Here is a 21435-nt window from a genome sequence, read left to right as displayed (position 1 = left end):
AGTTTTTTGGTTTTTTTTTTTCTTTCCCCAACTCGCCTTTCTGGTTTGGAGCCCTGGGGGAACAATGGGAGGGCGCAGCTGGGGATGGTTTGGGGAGGGACCGGTGCCACTGGGCAGGGAAGGCTGTGAGGAGCCCACAGGGCTGGAGCTCCTGCGTTTGTCCTGGCTTTTATTTCCAGCGCTCAGCAAAATTCCAGAGCCGGAAAGGAGGGGAAAAACTTGGTTTGAGATTGGAGAGGGAGAGGAAGAGGGAGAGGGAGAGGAGAGAAGAGAGGAGGGAGAGGAGAGAGGAGAAGAGAAGAGAGAAGAGAAGAGAAGAGAAGAGATCTCAGGGCCTAAAGGGGCTCCAGGCTGGAGAGGGTGTGGGGACAAGGGATGGAGGGACAGACACAGGGAATGGATTCTCACTGCCACAGGGCAGGGATGGATGGGATATTGGGAAGGAATTCCTGGCGGGGCTGGAATTCCCAGAGGAGCTGTGGCTGCCCCTGGATCCATGGAAGTGTCCAAGACCAGGCTGGAGCACCCTGGGAGGTGTCGGGATTGGAACTGGATGGGATTTAAACTCCTTCCAACCCAAACCATTCCAGGATTTTGCGATCCTGCTCTGCCCTTGCACAACCTGGGTCAAATTGATTAATTCTGATGGGTTTCACCACTTCAAGGCAAATAAACGTGTTTAAAATGGGATTAAAAGGTGAGGAGAAAAGGCTGGAATGAGGACTGTGATGCACTCTGCGCCTTCTGTCACAGCACCAGCAGAGGAAAAAAAAAAATCCCCTTTTTTTACCCCAAAGCCAGCGCAGCTTGGGGACCTCAGGCCACTCCTCCAGCTTTGAAACAGGAACCTTTTAACGAATAATGAAACGCCAGGAGGAAAATCCCACCGGGAGACCGATCCGGCCCCGCTCCCGGCGCTCCGCGGCCCCGCCGATACCCGCAGGGCGCGGTCTGCCCCGAGACAGGGACCCCCACCCGGGCCCGCACACCTTGGGGTACAGGAGCCACCTGGCCCTGGCGCCGAGGTGATTCCTCCTCGGAAAAACCGAAATTCCCCGTTCCCGAGCGCTGCTCCGCCTCTTTCTCCGAGTCGCTCCATCCCGGTGATCCCCAGCGCTGGGCGGCCGCGGGTTATCCCAAACGGCACGAAGCGGGGTTAGGGGCTCGGAAAACTCTTCCTGCTGCTCGGAGCATCCAGGGCCGGATTCCAGCGGGATTGCAGCAGGATTCCAGGCGGCGGGATGCTCCTGCAGCGGCCGGGCTGTGCCCCTGCAGCTTTGCCAGCTCCAGCAGCTCCTCTCCGGTTTTCCCTCTTTTCCAACATTTCTGATCTCTGAGCCGCCCCTGGGCAGAACTCAGCGGAGACAGAGAAACCTTTGCCTTGTTCCTTTCCATTCTTTCCCTTTTTCATTTCTTTCCCATCCTTATTAATTTTCTTTTTCCTTTCCTTATTCCCGTCTCTCTTCACCTTTTCTTTCCTTTTTCCTTTTTTTATTCCATTCCCCTTTCTTTATTCCATTCCCCTTTCCTTTCTCTTTTCTGCTTTCCTTTCTCTTTTCCTTTTTCCTTGCCTTTTACCTTTTCACTCCCTTTTCCTTATTCCTTTCCCATTTTCTTTCTCTTTTCAACTTTCCTTTCTCCTTTCCTTATTCCTTTCCTCTTCCCTTTTTCCTTTCCTTATTAATTTCCTTTCTCCTTTCCCCTTCCCTTTTCCATATTCCTTCTCTTTTTCCTTTCCCTTTCCTTTATTCCTTTTTTCCCCCTTATTTCTTGTCCCTTTTCCTTATTCCGTTCCCTTTCCCCTTCGCCTTTCCTTATTTTTCCCCCCTTCCTTATTCCTTTTTTTCTTCCCTTCCCTCATTCCTTTCCTTCCCCTGGGGATAATTTCCATCCCAAATCCCCTCCTGCCCAGCTCCGCCTCCCGCGATGGGCTCCGCACCCCGCGCCGCTTTCCCTGAAGATCCCGGGAGTTTATTCCCGTTCCTTTGAGCAGGAGAAACTTTTCCTTCCATTTCTCCAAAGGAATCTTGGAGCGGACACAGGCGGTGCTGCCGCTCTGTGGCAAAACACAGGAGAATTCCCCTTTCCCCCGTGGAATTTCCACCCTTTCCTTCTTCTTCTTGTTGTTTTTTTTAATCAAATTAATTTATTTAGTCTTTATATCGTAAATATTTAGATATTTATTACAGGTGCTACAATACCACTGGATATTTGTAATAAGCTAATTCAAAATGCTGGCATAGTGATACTTATAAATTGAATTTATTCCAAAATATTGACACTTTTATAGGTATAAATTTTTTCCAAAATATTTACACCTTATTAGCTACCAAAATATTGACAGTTTTATAACTATAAATTTTATGCATTTCAAAATATTGACAGTTATAGGTATCAATTATATACATTTCTCAATTTTGGCATGTTTAGAGCCATAAATCCCTATTTCTGACGGTAAACGCTGTTCATACAACGGTTTTTTGCTGGTTTTATGGCGATTTTTGCCGGGTTTTACCCGCAGCGCACGCGGCCCCTCCTGGCCACGCCCACTCAGCCACGACCACGCCCCTTGGCCACGCCCCTCTCCCGTGGTCACGCCCCCGGGGAATCCCTTCCCGGTTCCGCCGTGACGTCACGAGTGTGCGTCACGTCCGGCGGCGCATCCGGAAGTGGCGCGGGGCCGGTTGCCATGGGGCGGCCCGGGAGGTGAAGTGGGGCGGTGGGGAGAGAGGGGGGAACACCGGGACCGGGGCCGGGAGCGGGCTGCCGGGGCCCGGAGAGTCTGGGGGGGAGCGGGCCGCGCCCTGCGGGCTGGGGGCGGCCGTGGGGCGGGCGGGGGCCTGGGCCAGCTCCTTCCGCTCTGTGTTCCGTTCCCTCCATCCCTCTCCGTCCATCCCGTTCCCACATCCCGTTCCCACATCCCGTTCCCTCAGCCCGTTCCCTCCATCCCGGTCTCTCCATCCCATTCCCTCCATCCCGTTCCCTCCATCCCGTTCCCTCAGCCCGTTCCCTCCATCCCGTTCCCTCCATCCCGTTCCCTCCATCCCGTTCCCTCCATCCCGTTCCCTCCATCCCGTTCCCTCCATCCCGTTCCCACATCCCGTTCCCTCAGCCCGTTCCCTCAAGCCCGTTGCCTCCATCCCGTTCCCTCCATCCCGTTCCCTCCGTCCCGTTCCCACATCCCGTTCCCTCCATCCCGTTCCCTCCATCCCGGTCTCTCCATCCCATTCCCTCCATCCCGTTCCCTCCGTCCCGTTCCCACATCCCGTTCCCACATCCCCGTCTCTCCATCCCATTCCCTCCATCCCGTTCCCACATCCCGTTCCCTCCCTCCCGCTCTCTCCATCCCATTCCCATCCCGCTATCCCCTGTCCCCTCCCGGCCGGGCTGGCGCCGCCTCCGCGCCCTCGTGGCACCTGGGGCGGGTTCTTCCCTCGGGAAGGAAGAACAGCCCCGGGCTGTGTCCTCGGCCGGAATTCCCGCATTTCCGTGGTCCTTTTGGGATTTTGCTGATGTTTGATCGTGGCAGGGGTCAGCACCTTGGCAGGGGTCCCAGAATCCCGGGATGCTTCGGGTAGGAAGGAGTTTAAACCCCGTCCAGTTCCATCCCCAACACCTCCCACTGTCCCAGGCTGATCCAACCTGGTCTTGGGCACTTCCAGGGATCCAGGGGCAGCCCCAGCTCCTCTGGGAATTCCATTCCAACACCCTCACAGGGAGGAATTCCTGCCCAAACATCCAATCTAAACCTCCCCACCGTGCCGGAGGTGATTCAGTGCTTCCATCCAGTGCTCTGGATTCCTGTTTTCTTTTGTATTCCTGCATTCCTGGATAGCCCCGGACTGGCTCCACGTCCAGCCCGGGCAGTGCTGAGGGAAGGGAGGATCCGTCCCGGGGTATTCCCTCAGGGATGTACCAGTGCTGAGGATGCATCCCAGATCTTCCCTCAGGGAGGATCCATCCCAGGATATTCCCTCAGGGAAGGGAGGATCCCTTCCAGATGTTCCCTCGGGGATGTCCCAGGGCCTCAGCTCTGCTTGGTTTCCCTCAGGAGCAGAGCGGGGATGGCTCAGGGACACTTGGATGTTCCTGGTCCCTCCGAGGTCACCGGCTGAGGCTCCAGCAGCTCCTCCTGCTGCTCCCATCCCACAATGGGCAGGTAAGGATCCCAGAGGAACTGCTTTGGGATGACTTTGGAGTGAATTCCAGCCTGGGAATATGTCCTGAGCTCACTCAATCCAGAACAGAATCCGGGGATGGATTGGGTTGGAAGAGACCTTAAATTCATCCCATCCCACTCCTGCCATGGCAGGGACACCTCCCGCTGTCCCAGGCGGCTCCAGCCTGGTTTGGGGCACTTCCAGGGATCCAGGGGCAGCCACAGCTGCTCTGGGAATTCCATCCCAGCCCCTCTCCACCCTCCCAGGCAGGAATTCCTTCCCAATATCCCACCTATCCCCACCCTCTATCAGTCTGAAGCCATTCCGTGTGTCCTGTCCCTCCATCCCTTGTCCCCAGTCCCTCTCCAGCTCTCCTGGAGCCGCTTTAGGCCCTGGGGAACTGCCCTGAGATCTGCCCAGACTTCTTTTCTCCAATCCCAAGCCAGGCTTTCCCCTCCTTTCTGGCTCGAATTTTCCTGAGACTTTTGAAAGAAGTCCAGGAGATCAAAAGGAGCTCCAGCCCCAAACCCAGCAAACCCCGTGGGATCCTTCCATCCTCCTCAGCCCAGGCTGCTCCCAGGGATGCGGCAGGGGTGGGAATTCCATCTCAGCCCCTTCCCTCTCCTCCGGGCAGGAATTTCCCCTGTGTTTAGCACTCAAGTTTCTCCCTTTGGATTCCAGGATCAGCATCTCCTGCCTGCTGCCGGCCTCGTGGCACTTCAGCCTGTCCCCCGCGGGCTGTCCCCGCGTCCTGAACGCGTCCCTGCGCCAGCTGCTGCTGCTGGGGGCCGCGGCCGCCGCGGGGGCGCTGCTGCTTTGCTCCCTGCTCCTGCTCCGCGGGAAGTACGGCAGGACGGCCCGGGAGGGCAGATTCCAGAGGTGAGAGGGAGGGAATTCCATGGGCAACAGATTCCACAGGTGAGGGACATGGAATTCCGGGGGAAATAGGGAAATGGAGCCCTGGGGGAAAGGGAAAACTTTGCTTTGCTCCCTGCTCCTGCTCCAAGGGAAGTGTGGCAGGACAGCCCAGGATGGGAAATTCCACAGGTGAGAGGGGAGAGAATTCCATGGGAAATAGGGAATGGAGCTCTGGAGTAGGTTGGGAACAGTCACAGGTCTCCGTGCTGCTCTGCTCCCTGAGTATGATGGCAGGACAGCCCGGGATGGGAGATCCCATAGGTGAAGGGCAGGGGACTCCATGGGAAACAGGGAAATGGAGCCTTGGGGGAAAGGAGGAAAGGCTGCTCTGTTCCTGCGCTGCGGGAAGTGTGGCAGGACCACCCGGGAGGGCAGATTCCACAGCTGAGAGGGGAGAGAATTCCATGGGAGAGAATGAAATGGAGCTGTTGGGGAAAGGAGGACAGAATTCCATGGAAAACAGGGAATGGAGCTCTGGGGGAAAAGGGAAAAGCTGCTCTGCTGCTCCATGGTAAGTATGGCTGGACAGCTGGGCATGGGAGTTTCCACAGGTGAGAGGGAAAGAATTCCATGGAAAAAGAATGAAATGGAGCCATAGGGGAAAGGGGAGATGCTGCTCTGCTCCTGCTCCAGAGACAACATGGGCTTGGGTGGAGCCTCAGAGGGGAGATTCCACAGGTGAGGGGCATGGAATTCCATGGAAAACAGGGAATGGAGCCTGTGGGAAATGAGAAACAACCATAGACCTCCCTGCTCCTGATGAGGAAAGTACAGAGGAGATTCCACAGCCAAATTCCCTGCAGCAATTCCCATTTTTTTTCCCCAGGTACCTGGCCAGGGTGACGGACACGGAGGCCACGGACACCAGGAACCCCAATCTGAACTACGGGATCGTGGTGGATTGTGGCAGCAGTGGCTCCAGGGTGTTTGTGTACTGCTGGCCCCGGCACAACGGCAACCCCAAGGACCTGCTGGACATCCAGCAGATGAGGGACAGCTCCAGGAAACCCGTGGTGATGAAAATCAAACCAGGTACTGGGAAAAGAATGGGATTTCTCTGTGATTTCTGATCCTAATTGTGCTTCCTGCACTCCAAAGTGTCTGGATAAAGGATATTTCTGTATTCTGTATGTTAAACTCCATGTTGTGAGTGTGGAACAACTCCAGAGGTTTTTGGGATTGGTTTGCAGGGAGTTTAAGTTTGGAATGGGGCAGGAGGGAGAGGTTTTTCCATGGGTCAGCAACAGGAAAAGGTGGTGATGAAAATCAAACCAGCGACTGCGAAAAATCAGCTCCACATGGAATTTCTCCATGATTTCTGCTCCTAATCCTGCTTCCTGCACTCCAGAGTGTCTGGATAAAGGTTATTTCAAGCTCGAGACCATGGAAGAACTTCAGGGATTTTTGGGATTGGTTTGCAGGGAGTTTTGTGAAGCTTAAAGTTTGAAATAGGCAGGAGGGAGAGGTTTTTCCATGGATAAGGGAGGTGCTGTCCCCACAGGCTCCTGGACATCCAGCAGATGAGGGACAGCTCCAGGAAACCCGTGGTGATGAAAATCAAATGAGGTACTGGGAAAAACATGGGATTTCTCCATGATTTCCTCTCCTAAGTGTCCTTCCTGCACTCCAAAGTGCCTGGATAAAGGATATTTCCTGGGAAAAATCAGCTCTACATGGGAATTTCTCCAGACTTTCCTCTCGTAACTTAGTTTTGTGCACCCCAAACTGTCTGGATAAAGGATATTTCCATGTTGTGAGTGTGGAACAACTCCAGGGATTTTTGGGGTTGGTTTGCAGGGAGTTTGAGTCTGGAATGGGGCAGGTGGGAGAGGTTTTTCCATAGGACATTAACAGGAAAATGTGATGAAGGATATTTCCCTGTTGTGAGTGTGGAACAACTCCAACAAATTTGCCTTATCCAGTCACTTTGGAGTGCAGGAAGCAGAGTTAGGAGAGGAAATCATGGAGAAATTCCCTGTTTTTCCCAGTACCTGGCTTGATTTTCATCTCCTTTCATTTCCTGTTGCTGTCCCATGGAAAAACCTCTCACTCCTGCCCCATTCCAGACTTAAACTCCCTGCAAACCAATCCCAAAGAAACCTGGAACTGTTCCATGCTGGAAACATCCTTTATCCAGACATTTCATTGTGCAGGAAGCACAGTTAGGAAAGGAAGACACAGAAAAATTCCATCATTTTCACAGCTGATTTCTCACTTTTCCCTTTGCCTCCTTCACTCCTCTGCTCAGGATTTCCCAGGGAATTCTTCAGCAGGAGCTGCTCCAACTCCCAGTTTTGTGTTTTTTGCCAGGAATTTCTGAGTTTGCCAACTCTCCTGACAAGGTCAGTGATTACATCCTGCCCCTGCTGCGCTTCGCTGCCGAGCACGTCCCGCGCTCCAAGCACAAGGAGACTCCTCTCTACATCCTGTGCACTGCTGGCATGAGGATCCTGCCTGAGAGGTGATTCCCTGGAGGTTTTCTTTTTGGGAATTCCAGTGATGCCTTGGGAAGGCTGAGCTGGAACAGACTGGACAGAGCTGGAGAATAAAGTAGAGATTTATTGAAAGGCTTTTAAGGGTAAAGCTTGGGCAGGACAAGAGCCTGGCCGGGGCTGCACCCAAGGTGGATCCAAAATGGTCACAAAATGGACTCAAAATGGTCACAAAGTCTCACACTTTTATAAGTTTTGGTCCATTTGCATATTGGGGTTGAATTGTCCAATTCCAGCTGCAGGTTGTGAGGTCCCATCCTTCTTGTTCCTCCCTCCAGCCCACCCTTGTTTGTGCCTTGGGGCTGAAAGTTGTCCTTGGTGTGCAGCAGGAGAAGGATTTGTTTTGTGTCCCTGCTGTGTGCAGAGCTGAGTGACACTGACTGTGAGCTCAGAGCTGCACCCCTGGGCACCACAGAACCTGGAATACAGGAAATTAAAATTGAAGGCATCACCAGCAGCAATCCTGGCTTTTTTTAAACCCCCTTTCCATGGAATTTTGCAGCCAGCAGAAAGCCATCCTGGAGGATCTGCTCACAGACATCCCCGTGCACTTCGATTTCCTGTTCTCTGACTCCCACGCTGAGGTGATTTCTGGGAAGCAGGAAGGTAGGTGGACCTTGGAGAAATATCTGGAAAATATTTAGGGATTCCAAGTGGTGGGATTCCCAAATTCCTGTGGTTTTTTACTTTTTCCGCCTGCAGGAGTCTATGCATGGATTGGGATCAACTTTGTCCTTGGAAGATTTGAGCACACGGACGATGGTGAGGATCTGAAGGGGGCCTGGGGGGCTCCAGGTGATGCAATTCCAGCCAGATGTTGGGATGCAGTTCCAGCCAGATGTTAGGGTGCAATTCCAGCCCTGTGAGTTGCATTTCCAGCTGTTGGGATGTATTTCCAGCCAGATGTTGGCAGCAGCTGCAGGGGCTGGGCTGGTTCTGTTCCCACCTGAAGCTTTAACAGGCACAAACAGCAGCTCCTCTGGCTGGATCCCTGGGATTTTTCCCTGTATCCCACTGATTTTTCCCTGTTTCCCCTAATTTTCTCTGTTTCCCAGAGGACAAGGCCATGGTGGAGGTGCAGATCCTGGGCAGCGAGCACCACAATCCCATTTTCCCTCACAGTGATTTTCCCAGTGACTTTTCCCTGTATCCCACTGATTTTTCCCTGCATCCCATTGATTTTTCCCAGAGGACGAGGCAGTGGTGGAAGTGTAGATCCCAGGCAGCGAGTGTCATGATCCCATTTTCCATCCCAGAGATTTTCCCACTGATTTTTCCCTATGTCCCATTGATTTTTCCCTACGTCCCACTGATTTTTCCCTGTTTCCCAGAGGAAGAGGCAGTGGTGGAGGTGCAGACCCTGGGCAGTGAGCGCCATGATCCCATTTTCCCTCGCAGTGATTTTCCCACTGATTTTCCCTGTATCCCACTGATTTTTCCCTGTATCCTGTTGACTTTTCCCAGAGGACGAGGCCGTGGTGGAGGTGCAGGTCCCGGGCAGCGAGCGCCACAATCCCATTTTCCGCAAGAGAACCGTGGGGATCCTGGACATGGGCGGGGTCTCCACTCAGATCGCCTACGAAGTGCCCCAAAGTGTAAGCCTTGCCTCCCCTCAGCAGGTCATTATCTGGGAATTCCCTCTTCCCTCGGGGATGTTTTTAACTCCTTTTCCTTTCTTTCCCATCATTTGGAGTCCTCCATCCCATCCCATTCCCAAAAAGCAAGAGAGATGATGGCAGCGCGAGGCCTCCTCCAGCTAAGAATGCCTTTGTTTTCTTCATCCCCATCACTCCAGTCCTGCGTTCATCCCTCAGTTTTAGTCTTTGTGGATTATTTTATATCCTTTCCATTACAAACTTTGCATCCTGGAGCTTAAAACCCAAAAATCCTGTAAAAAACTTTCATAAAAATGACTTTTTTCCTTTAATTTTGGGGACCAATGGAATCGGCAGTCACAAATGGCACCAAATTGCTTTGTCCAAATGGGACATAAATTGCTCCAATTCCACTGAGTTCTGGAGCAATTCCTGAATTTTCGAGCTAAACTTTGCAGTAAATTTATTGGGAATTATCTATAGGGAAAAACAGCATTGCATCCCCATGTTTGGTTCTGTTCTAATAATGGACAAATCAAGTTTTTAAATCCTGTGAAATGAATTTTCCCTAATTAATTCCCTAATTCCTCTGTTGTAATTTACAGAGGGTTAAGAAATAATAAGAATTATTATTAGAAATTATGATCAATAATTTGGAATTATTAAAATCTGGACATTCAGCTCCAGAGCAGATCCAGTCAAATGTCAGCTGGGAAAATAGGGATAAAAATTCCTGCCTGTGAGGTGGTTTTAGCTGAGCATAAATGGATCTAAAATGAGAATTTTGGTGATGGAATCTGTCCTGGGAATCAGGAATGGGAGGGGGGAAATGGAGCACTGAATTCAGGAGCCACAATCCACATTTTTCCATGGGAGAAGAAAATCCCAGGCTCCACAGAAGCAATTCCTGGGCTTTGCAGGGCCGGGAATCTGAAATTCCAAGATTTTGCTGTCCCTAAGAAATTATCTTTTACAAAGTGATGTGGGAGATGATAATTCCCCAGGAAAACGCCTTTATTTTTTTCTCCTTATGAAGTAATCTTGGGTTTTTTGAACAAAAAGTACAGGAGATGGTCATTCCCAGAGGAAAACTCCATTTTGCTTTCCCTATGAAATTTTCTTGGATTTTCCAAATAATGTGAGAGATGGTTATTCCAAAGAAAAGCTCGTCAATTTTTCTCTCCCTATGAAATGGTCTTGGATTTTAAAACTTATGTGGGAGCTGATCATCCCTGAGGAAAACTCCTCAAATATTTGGATTATAAAGGGCAGGGAAGCATTGGAAAAGCTGCCCAGGGCAGTGTGGAGTTCTCATTCCTGGGAATATCCAAAAAATCCCCATGGATGTGGCTCTTCAGGGCTGTTTGATTGATGATCCTCCAGATCTTTTCCAACAAGAACAATTCCATGATCCTTTGGAGGCACAGATAGGAGAGGAAAACAGGGGTGAAGTTTTGGTGTGGGGTGAATTTTTGGTCCAGAGCATCCCCCGCCTCCCCCCCAAAAAAAAAAAAAAAATAAAATCGCCTTAAGGCTCGGGATCATCCTGCTGATTGCTGATTTTGCTGCTGCAGGAGGAAGTGGCCAAGAATTTGCTGGCAGAGTTCAATTTGGGCTGTGATGCCCACCAGACCGAGCACGTGTACCGCGTGTATGTGGCCACCTTCCTGGGCTTCGGCGGGAACGCCGCCCGCAGGAGATACGAGCAGAGCCTCTTCTCCAGCAGCCTCCTCAAGAACAGGTACTGGGAATTCTCCTGGGCTTCCAGGCTGCTCCAACACTGGGAGTGTCCAGGGATGGGATGGAGCAGCTCTGGGAGACAGGGAGGTGGTGCTGGGATGATGGGAATGAGCCTGGGTGTTGCGTGTGGAGAGATGACGGCGCTTCCAGGAGGGAAATCTGGGAAATGGAGAGGGATTGCTCCTCAGGAATTGGAATGACCAGGAGTAATGGGTTCAGCTGGAAAAGGGGAAATTTAGGTTGGATTTATGGAAGGAATTCCCAGTATGAGGGTGGGAATGGGCTGGGATGGAATTCCCAGAGGAGCTGTGGCTGCCCCTGGATCCCTGGAAGTGCCCAAGGCCAGGCTGAAGCACCCTGGGATCATGGGAGATGTCCTAGCCTGTGGCAGGGATGACACTGGATATTTTATTTCCCCAGTAATTAATTTATTGACAATTGCAACTAGCAACAACAGCTGCCCGATATAATCAAAACACCCCAGCACAAATCTCAATTTCTCCCAATTCCTCATAAACCCTGAGCTTTTTAGGGAAAACCCAGCTGCATCCTTGATCTCTCCATGTTCCCTCAGGCTGCTGGGCAGGCAGGGCGGGCTGAGCCCGGAATTCCTGTTCCTGGACCCACTAACAACAACAACTGACCAATCTAATCCCTGCAAAAATCCCAATTCCTCATAAGGCCCCAAGCTTTTCCAGCTTTGCAAAACCCTGCTGGCTCCCTGATCTCTCTGTTCCCCCAGGCTGCAGGGCAGGCTGAGCCTAGAATTCCCATTCCTGGATCCATGCCACTAACAACAACAATAACTGACCGATTTAACAACAACACCCCAGCACAAATCCAGATTTCTCCCAATTGCTCATAAGACTTTTCCAGCTGGCTCTGCAAAACCCTGCTGCCTCCCTGATCTCCATGTTTCCCCAGGCTGCTGGGCAGGCAGGGCGGGCTGAGCCCGGAATTCCCGTTCCTGGATCCACTAACAACAACAATAACTGACCAATCTAACCAAAAACCCCAGCACAAATCCCAGTTCCTCATAAACCCTGAACTTTTCCAGCTTTCTCTGCAAACCCCAGCTGCATGGCTGAGTTCTGTGTCCCTGATCTCCATGTTTCCTCAGGCTGCTGGGCAGGCAGGGCGGGCTGAGCCCGGAATTCCCGTTCCTGGATCCACTAACAACTGACCAACCTAATCCTAGCAAAAATCCCAATTCCTCCTAAACCCTGACCTTTTCCAGCTCTGGAAAACCCATCTGCATCCCTGATCTCTATGTTCTGCAGGCTGCTGGGCAGGCAGAGCCAGGACTTCCCATTCCTGGATCCACCACCAACAACAATAACTGACCAATCTAACCAAAAACCCCAGCACAAATCCCAGTTCCTCCTAAACCCTGACCTTTTCCAGCTCTGGAAAAAACATCTGCATCCCTGATCTCTATGTTCTGCAGGCTGCTGGGCAGGCAGGGCGGGCTGAGCCTGGAATTCCCGTTCCTGGATTCACTAACAACAACTGACCAACCTAATCCTAGCAAAAATCCCAATTCCTCCTAAACCCTGACCTTTTCCAGCTCTGGAAAACCCATCTGCATCCCTGATCTCCATGTCTCCCCAGGCTGCTGGGCAGGCAGGGCGGGCTGAGCCCGGAATTCCCGGTGCTGGACCCGTGCCTGCCGCGGGACGCGCGGGACGAGCTGCAGCACGCGGGGCTGACGCTGCACCTGCGCGGCACCGGAGACTTCCAGCAGTGCCGGGAGCTGCTGCAGCCCCTCCTGAACAGAACCAACGAGACCCAGAGCTCCCTGAATGGCATCTTCCAGCCCCCTGTGCAGTTCCACAACAGCGAATTCTACGGATTCTCCGAGTTCTATTACTGCACTGAGGATGTGCTGAGGATGGGCGGGGATTACAGCGCGGCCAAGTTCACTAAAGCTGCACAGGTGAGAAAACTGGCATCAGTTCCTCCTTGAAACATCTCTCCGTAAGGGTTTTGGTCCAAAAATTCCACAGAAAAACTTTGCCTTAAGAAATCCCAAATTCCTAAATTTTGGGGAGCTTTGTGAAGCTACACAGGTGGAAAAAAAAAGGTTCAGTTCCTAATTTGTAACATTCCCAAAGTCCTGCAGCAAAACTCTTCTTAAGGAAGATCCCAAATTCCTTAAGAAACCTCAAATTCCTAAATTCACTGAAGCTGCAAAAGTGAAGATCAGACAATTCAGCAATGCCCTAAAAACAGAGGGACAATTTTCACCCAAATCCTTTAAGATCCTAAATTCCTAATTTAGAACATCTCTCCACAAAGGTTTTGTCCTAAAGTCCTGCAGAAAAACTGCCTTAAGAGATCCCAAATTCTGTAAGAGATCCCAGCTGAAAAAGTGAAATTCAGGGATAAATTCCTAATTTAAAATACCTCTCCATAAGGGTTTTGTTCCCAAAGTCCTGCAGAAGAACTCGTCCTTGAGAGATCCCTAATTCCTAAATTCACTGAAGCTGCAAAAGTGAAGATCAGACAATCTGGCAATTTCCTAAAAACAGAGGGACAATTTTCACCCCCAAGGATATTCCCAAAGAGTTTAACATTATTTCCATCCCAAATTCCAAGCGTGGATCAAAATATTCCCGTGAAATTTGGGATTTCCCTTACTGGAAATTCCCTCCAGAGAATTTAACATTAATTCCACCCCAAATTCCAAGTGTGGATCCAAATATTCCCACAAAATTCGGGATCTGCCTCATTGGCAGTGCAAACCGCTGTTCTTTCTTTGTTTTTTGCTCTCTCAGAGTGTTTTGTCAGGTGGGATTTTCCTCCTCCAGGCAGAAGGGATGCTGGAATTATTCCAATTTCCCTGGTTTTTTTGTTTCCCCGCAGGATTTTTGTGCCATTTCCCACTTGTTTTTCCTAAGGAGTTCAATTTGTTGGAAACAGTTAAAACTACAACAAAGCAGAGGAATGAGACAATTAAGCCATGCCCTAAAAACAAAGGCTCCATTTTCACCTCCAAGGATATTCCCAGAGAATTTCCTGTTAATTCCACCCCAAATTCCAAGTGTGGATCCAAATATTCCCACAAAATTCAGGATCTGCCTCACTGGCGGCGCAAGCCGCTGTTCATTTCCGGTGTTTTGCTGTTTCAGAGTGTTTAATGGGGTGGTATCTTCCTCCTCCAGGCAGAAGGGGTGCTGGAATCGTTCCCATTGTCCCGTTGTTTGTTGTTGTGTTCCCGGTAGGATTACTGTGGCACGCGGTGGCCGGTGCTGCGGGAGCGCTTCGAGCGCGGCCTCTACGCCCCTCACGCGGATCTGCACCGGCTCAAGTGAGCGGGGCTGGGGTTTGGGCAGGAGATCCCTCCTGCCACAGCCTCAGCCTGCCACGGGACGGCTGGGAGGGGGGGAAAAGCCTGGGAAAGGCTGGGAATTGTGAGAAAAACCCTTGGAAAAGCGGCGAATTCTGTGGTTAATTGTGCCCTGTGGTTGCTGGAATGCTGAGCTGAGCTTATCCCCTCCTCCCTGGCTGATCCCACTGTCCCTGATCCCACAGTCCCTGATCCCATTTCTCCTGCCTGATCCCACAATCCCAGATCCCACAGTCCCTGATCCCATTTCTCCTGCCTGATCCCACAGTCCCTGATGCCACTGTTCCTGATCCCATTTTTCCTGGCTGATCCCAATGCTCCTGGCCGATCCCACTGTCCCTGATCCCACTGTTCCTAGCCCTGATCCTACATTTCCTGGCTGATCCCACAGTCCCTGATCCCACAGTCCCTGATCCCGTTTCTCCAGCCTGACCCCACTGCTCTCCCCAGGTTCCAGTGCTTTAAGTCCGCCTGGATGTTCGAGGTTTTCCACCGGGGCTTTTCCTTCCCCGAGAGCTACGGGAGCCTGAAGACGGCGCTGCAGGTCTACGACAAGGAGGTGCAGTGGACCCTGGGGGCCATCCTCTACAGGACCCGCTTCCTGCCCCTGAGGTACCCCGGGAACTGGGAACAGCCTTTGGGAAGGGCGATTTTGGAATAGGAAGAGGTGCTGATCCCTCAGATTGTGGGTTTTAGATCCTATTCCCCTAAATGGGCTTTGATTCCTGCGCTGAGCCAAGCTGGAAGTGGAATTTGGCCTCCCAAGTGTGTCTGCTCTTTCCCTGGGATATCCTCTAAAAAAATCTGAGAAAAGCCTTTAGGAAAGAATTCTGGGGATGGGAACTTACGATTTTTAGAGCCTCAACTTGTGCTTTTTAGATCCTATACCCCAAAATGGGCTTTGATTCCTGCCCTGTCCGATTCCCACCAAGTCAGAATTGGAATTTTCCCTCTGAGCCGTGCCTGTTGTCCCTCTGTTCTTTCCCAGGGACATCCAGCAGGAGAATTTCCGTGGGATTCACTCCCACTGGAGGAGCTTCTCCTTTGTGTACAACCACTACCTGTTCCTGGCCTGCTTCCTGGTGGTGCTGCTCTCCATCCTGCTCTACCTGCTCCGCCTGCGCCGCATCCACCGCCGGGTGTTCCACAGCAGCGCCTCCTCCCCTTCCCTCTGGATCCAGGAGGGGCTCCCCCCACAGAAAATCCCGGGATAAAGATGCCAGGATGGATGGAGGATTCGTCCACATACACACACACGCAAAGGAAAAGAAAGAAAAAGCCATTTTTGCCTCAGGGTTTCCTCCTCTTTTTTTGCCCCTCGGAGAAGCAGAGTTGGGAATTCCAGGCAGGCTTGGGAATTCCAGGGAGATGGGGGTGGTGAGGGAAAAATGCCAAAAAAAAAGACTTTGCTGGGAATGTTGCACTTGGGGGTGTGCAGGAGAGGAGGAGTTGAGTTCCCACCTTTGGGAGAGGCTGAAATCCCGGGATGAGCTTGGATTTTCCTTCCAGATTCCAGCATTGCCATCCCTGCTCTCGGTTTGGAGTCTCAAAGAACGTGAAGTTCCAAAAACAAAGAACCCTTTAAGACATTTGATGTGATTCTTTTTCCCCCTTCTGGAATCACTCCTGGGATGGAGAAGGAAAAATCCCTGGCATCCAGTGCTGTGCTTCCATAAAAAACTGCTTCCATCACTTCTGCTCCCTCTTTTTCCCTGGAAGCTTCACCCTCCCAGTGGCACCGGTCGCTGCTTTCAATCCCTAATTTCTGTTCCATAATCATGGAGAGACCTCCCAGAAACTCCAGAAATGTGAAGAGAACTGGAAAAGCAAGAGGAGAAGGTGCACAGGGTCTCTCCAAGCCCTCTGGTAATTTATATTTTATTTAAATCAGTTGATTTTACTTGAAAGTCGATTTGTCCATGATTAAAAGTGGGATTTCTATGAACCTTTGGGGTGTGGGTGTTTGATTTGATAAATTCCCCACAGGGACACCTTGTCCCCTCCCCGGGGTCATTGTCCCCTCCCTGGAGTCCAGCTGTCGTTTCCAAAGTCTCGGGATTATTCCCAAAGTGCCATTGTTACTCCCCAAGTGCCATTGTTCCCGAAATTCCATTGTTGTTCCCAAGGTCCCCTTGTTTGGGCCATTGTTGGTACCAAATAACGCGTGAAGCTCCTGAGAGGCAGAACGAGCCTGGAGGACTCACTGTGTTCCTGTCCCCTTGTCCCTGTCCCTTCCCTGTGTCCCTGTGTCCCTGTGTCCTTGTCCTATCCCGTGTCCTTTCCCTGTGTCCCTGTCCTGTCCCCATGTCCCTGTCCCTGTGTCCCTGTCCCTTCCCTGAATCCCATCCCCATGTCCCTATCCCTGTCCCATCCCTGTCCCTGTCCTTTGCCCATCCCTGTCTGGACACGTTCCCTCCCTGGCACAGGGAATCAGCACATCCAGGTTTTCCCTACAGGCTGAGGAGGGATTTGGGATTTCCTGGGATGTTCCTGAGCCCCCTCCCCCTTTCCCAGCCCAATCCTGTTCAGGTCCTGCCTCTTCTCCCTTTTCCTTGGATCAGCCAAGTCCTGAAGGACTGAGGGTTCCTGATTGGACTTCCCTGGATTCCATCCCTGATCCCATCCCTGGTCCCATTGGATCCCATCCCTGATCCCATCCCTGGATCCCATCCCTGGATCCCATCCTCGGATCCCTCCAGAGCTCTTGGCATTAGGAAGGATTTAGGAAGAGATTTTGCCCTCTGGTGGGAAGGGCCAGAAACCCTCTGGGCCTCTGATCCCTCAGGACAAGGACACTTCCCTCCTTCATTCCAGATTTTCCATGGGATTCACTGCATTCCCTCAGTGCTGTCACTGCCTCTGGCTGGATTTCTCCTTTTGCTTCCTAGAAATTCACTCTCCTGGTGGTTTTGGGGGGAAAAACTTCATTTTCCCTGCTCCACCCTCACCTCCTGTGGAGCTGCACGGGAGAATCCATCGGGAATGTGGGAATGGATCCTTTGTGCCTCCGGGATTTGTCAGGAGCTTCCAGGGGAGAATTCTCCTTCCAGCACGGGATTCCTTCACTCCCTGCTGATCCCTGAGGAATCCCAGCCAGAGAATGAGAAACTCGTGCTCAGTGCTGGGATTTTCCTTCTTCCAGGAAATCCAGGAGCTCCCATTCCACGGGAGATTCCGGCCTCTCCCCACCCTTTTCCTGGAAGGTTTAAAGAGGGAAATAAAGGAAGATTTTCTCTGGGAATGCCTGGGACCATCCCCGAGCCCCCTGTGCCTGCAGGGAAATGTTCCTGCTGGGAAGGATTTCTCTGGGATTCTGGTTTTTCCCACCTTGGCTCTGGAACTTCCCAGAAGTTTGGTTAATGGGGAGCTGCCCCATCCCTGGATGAGTTCCAGGCCAGGTTGGGATATCCAGGAGGGTGCAAAGTTCCCTGCCCATGACTGGGATGAGATATTGTATGTCCCTTCCCACCTAAACCATTCCATGATTCAAAGCTGGAGAAATTCCTGCAGGGATTAAACACTTAAAGAGCTTTTTAGGAGGGAAAAACCAATTCATTCCTCCAGAATTTTGGGATTTCTCAGCCATTGGGATCTGGCTCTCCAATCACCCATTGCATTTGATCCCTCGGGTGCGAAAACAGCCGCGTGGCCCTAAAATTCCTGCAGCTTTTGGAGGGATCTCCGGGATCATCTCTGCAGGGAAAAGCTTTTTTAGGGAGCTGCTCCCGGGAATTGGAGAGGTCGAGTCGCCCCGCGGAGCCTGCAGGCTGCAAACAGCAGGGCGGGGAGGCAATGAGCCTTTCCCAAAGAACTGCAAATTAGGGGAATTACAGCACCCAGCGGCCCGTGCCCCGGTTTTGGGAGCAGGGAGTCCTCGGTCAAAGTCCTCAGGGCAGGGAAAAAACTCCCTGAGGAAAGGATGGGAGTGGGAGTGAGGCCAGGGATGGATTCAGCTGGAATTGGGGTGAAAAATCCATGTACAATCCATGTACATCCTCCACTGGAGGCCAAAACTTGGCATCCACTCCCATGGAACAGGGTCAGGGACCTGGAAAGTGCCTTCCCTGTTTCCCAGATCCACCTGGAGCAGCATTTTTCTCTCCCTGTGTGGCATTCCCTGTGTGATCCCGAGCTGGTTTCAAATCCCTTTCTCCTTGGAAAACCACAACCCCCCGGGCTGAGGAGACGATGGAGGTTCAACATGATGTGGGATTGATCCAGTTCTGATTTTGGGGAAAAAAAACCCCATCCTCTTCCCACCTGGGAATTCTCCAGTCTAGGATTTGTTGTTTTGCCATAAGGAATTGTTTTTAATCCTTGGCACTCCCAGGAGTGGGGAGTAACTTCAGGGCAAGCTGGGATAATAATAATAATAATAATAATAATAATAATAATAATAATAATAATAATAATAGTAATAGTAGTAATTCCCTGCTTTGCTCTGAGCTACTGTAGGAGTGAGTTTAAGAATATCCAGCAGCTGGAAAAGCTGGATGCTGAAAGGTTAAATGTAGGGGAATCCAGGGAGATGCCAGCGCTGGGAATTCCAGGGAATTAGGAAAAAGCCGAGTGTTTCTCCCTCGTCCTTTCCCAGCTGCGGGATGAAGGGGGCAGCAAATTCCCTGCGAGCAGCCTGGAGGAGCTTTGCTGGATTCCTGCGGGATGCCTCATCCCGAGCTCTCGCTTCCATCAGCTGGAATTTTTCATGGATGCGCTGCAGTGTCCTCGCCCGACCCGCGCCGGCTCTGGCACGTTCCTTCCTCGGGCCCAGCTCCCTCATCTCCCTCATTCCAGCGGGAATTTCTCCCTGGAGCTTCTCCCGGGGCGTGTCCTCCCCCCCGATGGCCCCGAGCTGCAGGGAGGTGGCTCTGCTGAGGGTCAGGATCCAATTCCCAGAGTTTGGCCCCTTCCCTGAGAATTCCTGGTGCAGGGAAAGGACCTGAGAGCTCATCCCATCACAGCCCCTTCCCCTGTCCCAGGCTGCTCCAAATCCCAGAGATCCAAAATCTCAGAGACCCCACATCCCAAAGATCCCATATCCCAGAGATCCTAAATCCCAGAGTTCCCAGAACCCAGAGATCACAAATCCCAAAGATCTCATATCCCAAAGATCTCATATCCCAGAGATCCCACATCCCAGAGATCCCACATCCCAGATTTCCCTTTTCTCTGGAAGTGACTTGGGCACTTCCAGGGATCGAGGAGCAGCCACAGCTCCTCTGGGAATTCCATCCCAACCCCTCTCCACCCTCCCAGGGAGGAATTCCTTCCCCAAATTCCCATTTATTTCCTTTAATGCTGCTGCCCAATCCAGTGCAATTTCCCTTCCCAAGGAAAGAACTTGGGAATTTCTTCCAGAGCAGCTGGAATTGGAGCAAACTCAGCTTTTCCAGGGGTTGAGAAGATGGAGCTGGAGCCTGAAGCAGGAGTTGCCTGGAGTGGATAAATCACGTTTGGGAAGGGATGGAAAAACTGGGAAAAGCCGGGAAAAGGGAGAAGAGAAAAACTGGCAAAGGGAGAATGGAAAAGAGGGATGCTGAAAGGTTAAAGGTGGCTGAATCCAGGGAATGTGGAGCAGCTGAAAAATCGGGATGCTTCAGGATTAAGGCTGGATGAATCCCAGGAGATTCCAGCGCTGGGAATTCTGTGCCAGCAGCTCCTGGAACCGCAGGGACTGAATTACCTCAGAGCCCTTCAACATTCGAATTCCCCCAGGGGCCGGGGATGACTCCCAGCGTTTATTCTCTGGGAACACCAGGAATAAAAATCCTGATTCCTTTTGGGGGGGGATTTTTTGAGGATTTTTAGTTTGTTTGAGGTGGGGGTTTTTTTTGGGGGGGGAGGAGAGGGGTGGGGTTGAGGGGTTAAGGGTTGGGTTGGGTTGGTTTTTTGTTGTTTATTTTTTGTTGTTGTTGGTGTTTATGTTTGGTTGTTTTGGGGTTTTTTTGGAGGGTGGTTAGTGTGGTTTTTTTGGGTTTGGGGGTTTTGGGGGGATTTTTTTTTTTAGTTATTTTGGGGTTTGATTTTGGATTTTGGTAGGTTTTGTTTGGGGGTCGGGGGTTGTTTTGGTTTTGGGGTGGGTTTTTTTTTGTTTGTTTGGGGGTGGTTTTTTTGGGTTTTTTTGTTGTTTTTTTGGGGGGGGGCTTGTTCTTTGTTTGGTTGGTTGGTTTGTTTTTTGAAGTTTTTGAAGTTTTTGGGGGTTTGGTTCTCCCCGCGCTCTGCCTGCTCCGGGAGGAGCGCCGATGTCCCGGCGGCGGGGGCGGCTCCTGGGAGGGGTTTGCCGAGTAAATCCAGTGAAATTGGGCAGGAAGCTGCAGCAGCTCCTGGCCGCACAGTTCGCTGCCTGCAGCAGGAATTGGTGTTATTTCTTTTCCCCCAGCGCCGAGGGGATCGCTCAGCCCGGGGAAAGAAGCGGACAGAAGTGGATGAAGCGGGACGGGGCTGAGCTTCCCCCCGGCGCTCATTAGGGTACCGCTAATTGAGGTAAATTCGGGGCTCCGCGCCGCACTTTGGGGTTCGATGGCCACGAAAAGCGAGGCTGGTTCATGAATTTCCACATTTCCAAGCCTTTCTTTTCTTCGTGGCTCGAAGTTTCATTTCCTTTTTCTCTCCCAACGTGTTTTTCTCCCTCTCCCATCGTGCTAAAAACCGCGGGGCGGGGGGAGGAACCGGATTGTATATTTCTCCTAATTCTTGTCCCCCAAGCTGGATTTGGCCGAAATTTTTTCAGTGTCACTTTTAAAAGAAGTTCTGGCCAAGCTGGAGAGTTCAGCTTTTTTTTTTTTTTTTTTTTTTTTTTTTTTTTTTTTTTTCCTTCTCCCAGCCCTTCTCGGCTGGAATAAAAGACAAGTCGCAAACTCTCCGGGAGTTCGGGCAATGCCTGAGCTGGGATTTGGGAAAAATATCCCGAATTTCGTGCAGAAAACCCCGGTTGGAGCCATCAGCGTTGGGGGAATCAGGGAGGCTCTCGGAGTTCTGCTCTCTGGATAAATCCCGGGGTTTTTTTCAGAGGGAAAACTCCGCGGCAGATGTTTGGCAGAAGGTGCAAAATGTGTCCTTAATTAAAGCCATTTTCTGCTGTCACTGCTGGGGATTCTCTGAGCCTGCCAGCACCTCCTTCAAGGCTGGTTTATCCCGGTCGTTTTTAGGATTACTTGGGGATATCCACCTGGAAAAGTGCC

The 21435-nt window shown here is 51.5% G+C and overlaps 1 protein-coding gene and 1 long non-coding RNA gene across 4 annotated transcripts; one reads left to right on the top strand and one right to left on the bottom strand.

Annotated features, from left to right (window-relative positions):
* Nucleotides 1-1414: 1414 nt before the first annotated feature.
* Nucleotides 1415-2480, bottom strand: LOC136372440 (uncharacterized). The gene is made up of 2 exons (XR_010745489.1): nt 2001-2480; nt 1415-1863 (listed from the first exon to the last, which is right to left on the bottom strand). It is a non-coding gene; the product is annotated as an uncharacterized lncRNA (long non-coding RNA).
* Nucleotides 2481-2671: 191 nt separating this feature from the next.
* Nucleotides 2672-16199, top strand: ENTPD4 (ectonucleoside triphosphate diphosphohydrolase 4). Of its 3 annotated transcripts, none has more exons than XM_066337016.1 (13): nt 2672-2706; nt 4058-4159; nt 4842-5039; nt 5905-6110; nt 7389-7539; nt 8073-8176; nt 8273-8332; nt 9035-9189; nt 10740-10906; nt 12517-12841; nt 14130-14215; nt 14705-14866; nt 15243-16199. In XM_066337016.1, the coding sequence occupies exons 2-13, from the start codon at nt 4152-4154 to the stop codon at nt 15466-15468; spliced, it is 1848 nt and encodes a 615-aa protein (XP_066193113.1). In that variant the 5' UTR covers nt 2672-2706; nt 4058-4151; the 3' UTR covers nt 15469-16199. The 3 variants fall into 3 exon arrangements, with proteins under 3 accessions (XP_066193113.1, XP_066193114.1, XP_066193112.1); XM_066337017.1 differs by having other exon boundaries at nt 2676-2706; nt 4052-4159; nt 9035-9165; XM_066337015.1 differs by having other exon boundaries at nt 2676-2706; nt 4052-4159.
* The last annotated feature ends 5236 nt before the right edge of the window (nt 16200-21435 follow it).

The sequence above is a fragment of the Sylvia atricapilla genome, chromosome 28 (genome assembly GCF_009819655.1).
Source record: "Sylvia atricapilla isolate bSylAtr1 chromosome 28, bSylAtr1.pri, whole genome shotgun sequence".
NCBI classification, from domain to species: Eukaryota; Metazoa; Chordata; class Aves; order Passeriformes; family Sylviidae; genus Sylvia; species Sylvia atricapilla.
Note: the sequence above shows the minus strand (reverse complement) of the source record. Positions and strands in the feature narration are given on the sequence as shown.

Bases quoted from the DNA above. Each gene is read 5' to 3' on its own strand.
- ENTPD4 (XM_066337016.1), top strand. The intron at 9,190-10,739 runs GTCATTATCTGG...TTGCTGCTGCAG, and splicing joins GCCTTGCCTCCCCTCAGCAG to GAGGAAGTGGCCAAGAATTT. The intron at 14,216-14,704 runs GTGAGCGGGGCT...TGCTCTCCCCAG, and splicing joins GCGGATCTGCACCGGCTCAA to GTTCCAGTGCTTTAAGTCCG.